General features: G+C 37.7%; 1 protein-coding gene across 2 annotated transcripts; it reads right to left on the reverse strand.

Moving 5' to 3' along the window:
• Nucleotides 1-995: 995 nt before the first annotated feature.
• Nucleotides 996-6513, reverse strand: LOC133726977 (sodium/pyruvate cotransporter BASS2, chloroplastic-like). Of its 2 annotated transcripts, XM_062154606.1 has the most exons (9): nucleotides 6357-6513; nucleotides 6066-6210; nucleotides 5192-5594; nucleotides 2770-2897; nucleotides 2579-2645; nucleotides 2096-2147; nucleotides 1909-2000; nucleotides 1648-1793; nucleotides 996-1475 (listed from the first exon to the last, which is right to left on the reverse strand). In XM_062154606.1, exons 3-7 carry the CDS (start codon nucleotides 5273-5275, stop codon nucleotides 1972-1974), a joined length of 360 nt encoding a protein of 119 aa, XP_062010590.1. In that variant the 5' UTR covers nucleotides 5276-5594; nucleotides 6066-6210; nucleotides 6357-6513; the 3' UTR covers nucleotides 996-1475; nucleotides 1648-1793; nucleotides 1909-1971. The 2 variants fall into 2 exon arrangements, 1 of the variants encoding a protein (XP_062010590.1); XR_009854959.1 differs by lacking the exon at nucleotides 2770-2897 and having other exon boundaries at nucleotides 1909-2147.
• Nucleotides 6514-6927: the final 414 nt, after the last annotated feature.

Raw genomic sequence — 6927 nt, forward strand, 5'->3', positions numbered from 1 at the left:
AGACGTCTGATAAAAGTCTATTGGAGGGCAATATATGTCTATTGGGAGGCAATAGACGCTTTAAATTGATACAATCTCTTATTTTTTTCTTTAATCAAAGTTTTATTTGTGTAATTTTAGGAAGATTAGTTTTCATTTCGGTAACCGAAACGTTTATTGAGGGGCAATATACGTCTATTGGAGGGCAATAGACTTTTTCAATTAATGTAATCTCCTCGTTTTTTTTCTTTAATCAAAGTTTTATTTGTGTAATTTTAGGAAGATTAATTACCATTTTGTTAATCTAAACGTCTATTGGGGGGCAATAGACGTCTACTGGGGGGCAATACATGACTGATAGTCGTCTATTGGGGGGGCAATAGACGTCTATTGGGGGCAACAAAACTTTCCGGTGAGATTTTCAGCAAATTCCAGTGGGCGGCATCCGGCGACCGGTGACCGGATTCCGGTGAAAGTTGGCCGGAATCGGGTGACCGATGACCGGATTCCGGCGGCCGGTGACGGGCTCCGGCGAAGTCTCCTATGGTTTCTCTCTCTTCCATTTTCTCTCTCTCTCTCTCTAAGTAACAAAGGGGTGAGGGGTAAAATGGTATTAAAAAAAATTAAAAACAAAAAAAAAATCTTAATGGGGTATTAGGGAAGACTCCCTTAGAGTGCATTGGGTAAGAGGGAATTAAAAAAACTTAATGGGGTAAGGGGGAAAAAATCCCTAGAAATGGGGTAAATAGACAAAACCCCTAAAAAATAAATCAGAAAAAAAGTTGGGCACATTTTCTCTCCTTTTTTTTTTTTTTTTTTGTTATTTTATTAGGCACTGACTGTGTCAAAATGGTCTCTATGTTTTTTTTTTTTTATGAATTTATATGGTCTGCCTTCTAATCCCTCACTTATAATCAAGGTGATTACTGATTAGATAATCAATCAGTTAATGCCCAATTGAGCACCTAAACCATGCCAGAAACATATTCACAGGTCACACTCACTTGTAGTCAATACTAATAATCAATAGCTACTGGTACCCTGCATTGTGTCACAACATTTGCCACATAAATAAGCCTTCAATTATTTCCCAAATCTAGAACAAAGAAATATTCCTTCCCTTTCTTCCCTTCTCATGTTCTCAGTTCTAATTACCTGAATCCAAAGCTTTTCCAATCACAAAAAACTGATGTCTAATAATGCCAACATGACCTTACAATGAAAGACAACCATCTCTAACTAGATGAGGCTACTTCATCAACCGACAGGCCTTTCTTTCTCAAAAACACAGCGAGACCATGCCACCGAGCAGTAAGTTGGACAATTACGAGAATAAAATTTAGTTAGTAGTTCGAAGAAGCCCCATAACTTAACTCGAGATATTTTAAAGAGACATACCGCCATGCAAGATTGCAAACAACACTAACAGCAGAAGGGACAGCAACTAAGGGGTTTGTAAAATGCTTTTGAGCTAGTAAAAACCCAAGTGCCAATCTCTGCAAATGAAATGACCAAAATTATAAGTTAGAGGGTAATTCCATTTATAAAATATAGAGAGCAAACTGGATTTAAGTGATGTGCAAGGATGTCACAGATCAATGATCTTGTTCGGTCTTGGCTAACATCACAGGGAAGCAGTAAGGAAATACTAACAGAGAATACATTTACCTGCATCCCACACTCTATGGATATGACGAGAAGTGGATTCACCAAAAGATATCCTTGATATCCAATAGCCAATGGCAAATGCAGCATTGCAGCAGCATGTAGAGCAGCCACCGGGAGTATCAATCGCGCTTCTTGTGCTTTCAAGACTTCACAAAATTGTCCAATCCATAAAATGATAAGAATTTAAGTTACGTCATTAGACTTATATGCACTGCAACTTTCATTGTGAATTACTCAATCCCATATATTTTGTGAACTTACTGGGCTTGCACAGAGAAGAGTGGTGAGAATTACTCCAATCGAAGGTGTCACTGAGCTTATTTTTTACTTTGGGAACAGCTCATTTGCCAGTACTGTCACGCGAAGCAGGTACTCCAATGAAGATTACATCATAAATGTCTAGATGCGTGTTCATATTCTGATGGTAACTAAAACACATTTTAGTTACCTCCAATAATCATTGGCACTAAAACAACCTGGAAAGTGCTGAGCGCTAGGCCCTGCAACGATGATAATACAAAGATATCACAGTCAATACCTCTGTATAGGTAGTACTGAGAATCTTCAATCCTACTGCAAAGTAGTAATGAAAAAAATGTCCTCATCTTTTTATTTAATTTGGATAATTTTGAATGGTATTTCATTTTGTTACTTACATAGTTGAATTCTCTTTACTATACTTTATCATACCCCACCCCATAACTGATGAAAAATGAATCCTATAGTTTTTTTTTTTTTTTTTTTGAGAATGGATGAAAAATGAATCCTATAGGTCCGGGTAAGAGAAGTGTGTAAACAACTTTGTTCATTATTAGTTTAGAAATCACACAGTATCTAGGACCAGCTATACATAAGAACAGATGGACTAAGTACATTGGTTGATCATCAGTAATTCAGTATCGCACTGATTATCCATCATGTTTGAACTTACCGCAGCATCAACTGGAACAAGCTGGCCAGCAAGCAGCTTGGTAATAATAGCTCCTATTGTTGAACACCTACACAAAGTCCACAAGATAATCATTAGTTTAATACATGAAATTGAGAGACAGTAAAAGCTATAGATATTTATTTCATAGACAATTATAAACTTCTCAGACAATCATATGGCATGCAACTTACGTCATCATGAAAACAGATAATGCAACATTCCCCTTTGAGATATAAGTTACAACATTTGATGCCTGACCCCCAGGACAGCAAGAGACCAAAATAAGACCAGTAGCAATAGGTGCAGAAAGCTTTAGCATCTGAAAAGAGAGAAAAAAAGTCTTGAATACACTAGAAGGTCATGTTCATCATTCTACCATCCGAAATATGTTTATATGAAGAACCAGCCACCTTCCCCATTTTTGTAGGGGAAGTGAGACTCCTAAAATAAAGAGAGGGGGGGGGGGGGGGTGTAAGAATGAGGGTGTAAGAATGAGCTGTTGTGCCAAGGTCTGTACTAGCAAAAATTTTACACATAATGTGAAAAGGTCTGTCACCAAGTTACCTGTAGGAACCCCAACATTAAGCAGATATACACTAGATAAAATGTCATAGATCATAGAGATGCAAACAGATCTTACAGCAGATGGTTTGTAGAAATTAAAATTTGCAAGTCTTTCCAGAGACATTGTTTAGAAGAGAAGTATGCTTAAGTGTTTGCCTCAAAATCGTCTCGGCCGAAATGAGGGCCAAGGGACCTGTGGTTGAATCGTCCTTCTGAAATTGCGCGGGCGTGCCAACTCGCGGCCGAATGACCGAACGAGGTTCAAATCTGATTTGCGCTTGTATCTGACTTCTTATCAAATGATTGAAGGCCGAGGAAGGAACCCTCTCGGCCGTTGGGTTCTAATGCCTCTTTTGCAAGGACTTCGGTTGGGCGTCAATCCTGACCGGGATCTTCTATCATGTTCACTTCTTGGGTAAACTCAAATGTTCGGGTGACAAACGAGAGATCTATCGGGTGAAGGTACTCGCAGATCACGGTGAAGACGAAAGTGAAATGGACTCGGTTGTCAAAGCGTTGTGAGATTATGTGTGTGTGAACAACGAATCGCATCGACCCAATCCGGACTGGCCGAAAGAGATCAATGGATGATAATTCTATGTTACGAACTACTCCTAAGTGTGAAAAGTAAAGTGCATATAAAGTAAATAAACAAGAAAGTAAAGTGCTTGAATGTAAAGAATTGAATTGAAACTAAGAAACTAGAAATGAAAACAAGTTATGAAAGTTGAACCGAAGGTAAAGTACCTATGAGATAGCAAGAGAAAAGTTTGAGAGTAAAAGTTGTATATTGATTTGTTTGTGTGGTGCAGGACCCCTTACAATGAGTTACAATGTGCTATATATACAAGTCAAAAACCCTAGCTAACTTTTCCTCCAAGACGTGGAACTTAAGTAGGATTCTCCTTCCTTTTAGGATTGATTCGTCTCATAAAATCCTGACTTGGCTGATATCCGAAATCTTCACAAATAAAATCACAGATTGACTCGAACTCTTTCCTTGTGAGGATTCTTCAGCCGATATTTTTTCCTAGACTTGGCCGAACATTAATTTTCATTTCGGCCCACATGAATAACCACCCTTTTGAACCTGGATTAAACCGAACATATGGCCGCATGGTCCAACTTGCTGATTTTTGGGTCGTCCGTTGCTAAAACCTCAAACCAAGCTGGGTGACCGACCGACACTTTTCCTCGGTTGTATGACTTCACCAACTATTTTTCTTGATTGGGTGAGGACTGGGTTGGGTTTCTTCTAAACATGGTCGTACACGAGAGTAGCTAAATTCAGGTCCAAACAAAGTCTGAATTGGGAAAACAGGATCATAGTAATTATATATAATGTATATCAAGTATGCAATGGAGGTCAGAGATGGCCAAAAATTGCTCAAAGATTGCCGGAAAACTTCGAGCATTGGAAAACTTTAAAGTACTACACTGCACCAGCTAACAGCAAAATTGCTACTCGTATAACACAATTCATATTCACTTTGATCACTGGTAAAACTTGCAAAATCTTTCATATAGAGGTCCAGTTTCTGTCTACCGGTTACCAAAAAGCCACTGATTCTTGGGGGAGCACAGAGTCCCCTTCTGGGAGATCAATTGAGCTAGAAAGTGATAAAGAATACAGAGAGCAAAAAAAAAAAAAAAAACTACGTAAGAGTAGCGATGCAATAGAGAAGAGTACGTATAACAAGAATCTCCATCTGTTCTAGAATAAAAACAAACTGTATGTGAAAAGTTTTTGGAGTTCATCAGAAACAGCTCAACTAGCAAACTAATGCTTGTCAAATGGCAAAATGCAGACTTTTTTTTTTTTTTTTTTCAAAAAGAAACACAAAGGACTGCCTAGCCAATGCAATTTAGTATCAGTTAATTGCCACTCCTATGTCTAGTATATTTTTTAATTCCCTCCATTCCTTCCTACTGTGCTTCAATCAACATAGTTTTACAGATTTTCACATCCAGATCAGGAAAATGTTCGATATCCATTGACTTCCACAGTTTTACCACAGTAGTACCATTAATAAAATAAAGCATCCATACCTTTTTAGTAGCAATTAACTCTGCTTCCAAGGCATCCACACAACAAACAGCAGCATTCAGCAATTCCTCTTTCTCATAAGGCATCTAAGATGGTTTAGATTGGAGCGTATCAACCTTCTCCTCAAGCTCAGCCAACTTCTTCAGTACAGTGGGAAGAAGATCTGCCCCTGCAAATGGTGATGTTGGCGAAGGAGGAGCACTGTTCCTTGTTTGTTGCATCAAAAGTGGGTTCGGTAACATTTTGTTCTTTATTAGTCGATGTGTCAGGAAGCTTCCTAGTTACGTGGGAAGCAACTAAGTGGAAGAGAGTGAGAAAAGTCAGGAAGAAGGCCATAACCGCTACCAAAATCTGAGCTCGAATTCCTTCTGGATCTTTTGGGATGTTAAGGTACTAGAAGTGTTCCTGAATTGAAAAATATGATCAATTTTCTTGGTTTGTATAGTGTCAACCGTCAAGTACCCACAAAGGTTAAGAGAAAGAGGAAAGAGAAACAACAAGATTATAGCAATTCAATCAAATAAGGACATATAAGAATCAGAGGGCATTTACTTAATTGCAACTATTATAAGCTAAATCGATCACAAGGAGAAGGCGCATCAGTGGAAGCTAGTCACATTACAAAAAACTTCAATTCCTAAGAAGGTGTGCAGTAAAAGAATATTCTTAGTAGCTGGAAAAGATTATTCGTTTTCATTCACCAGAGAGTGAGTTTCCATTATTAGATGAACTAGGCTACACTTACTAATTATTAAGAGTTGTTTTTCTTTCTTTCATCTTTTCTCTTTAGCTTTTCTACTGCTTAGCATATAGCAAAATTAATTAAATTCAAAAATGTTATATAAAGACAGTAAATACTATGTTAGACTTGCTGACATTTGGGAGAATGAGATTTCTGCAGGGAAGCTTGCTTTTTCCAACCAGCATCAACAGCTAGCTCTGTCAACCGTACGGACATATTCATCATAACCTGAGAAGCTTCCTGCACAGCTTGCCTTGCCTACGATCTCTGCCCTAAAATCTGGGAAAGGAAAGGTTACTTGAGACTTGAGAGATGAAGCCTTGTGAGAAAGAGAAAGTCGCTGCAGCAGTCGACGAAAGTTGCAGCAGAAGCAATTGCAGTGGCACAAAACCTGGAACGAGGACGCATGATAATTGTGAGCTTACCGTTTAAGGAAGAAGAGGATATCCCTTTACTGGTCAGAAGTCTTCTTGCTCGCCAACTAATAGAAGGAATCATTATTTCTCAGAGATTTTGGTTTGAGCCATGTATCTAACTGCTGCGGGGGAGAAAATGAAGCTAGAACAGAGATAACTGTCTGTTTTCTTTGGGTTTTGAGTTTTAAGGAAAAAAGGTCGACCCAAATTTCATATTCACCATTTCATTTTCATAGCCTTTCACACCATACCCACTTATGCAAGCTCCAAAAATGCGTGGATGTGGCTTGGGTATGTTTGCTTGGCGGGTTAAAGTCGAGAGATAAATATAAAATTTCATAAAAATTATAAAATTTTATCTAAATCGCGTGTTTATGGTAATTTTAATTGTCACAACGTATTAATTTGTCGTATGATTTTTCGAGTTTCAACAAATAGATATCGTAATCAGTCATAATAATATATTGTTGTTGTTATTATTATAATTATAATTATAATTATTCTTGATATTAGTATTATATTAATATTAATATTAATGTTGTTGTTAACTTATTACTATTATTATTATTATTACTATCAT

Source organism: Rosa rugosa, chromosome 1, assembly GCF_958449725.1.
Source record: "Rosa rugosa chromosome 1, drRosRugo1.1, whole genome shotgun sequence".
In the NCBI taxonomy this organism is placed as follows: Eukaryota; Viridiplantae; Streptophyta; class Magnoliopsida; order Rosales; family Rosaceae; genus Rosa; species Rosa rugosa.

Coding starts and splice junctions, on each gene's coding strand:
- LOC133726977 (XM_062154606.1), bottom strand. CDS start 5,275: ATGCCTTATGAGAAAGAGGAATTGCTGAATGCTGCTGTTTGTTGTGTG. Junction 2,646..2,769: donor TTATCTGTTTTCATGATGAC/GTAAGTTGCATG, acceptor GACTTTGTGTAG/GTGTTCAACAATAGGAGCTA. Junction 2,148..2,578: donor TTGTTCCAGTTGATGCTGCG/GTAAGTTCAAAC, acceptor TCATCGTTGCAG/GGCCTAGCGCTCAGCACTTT.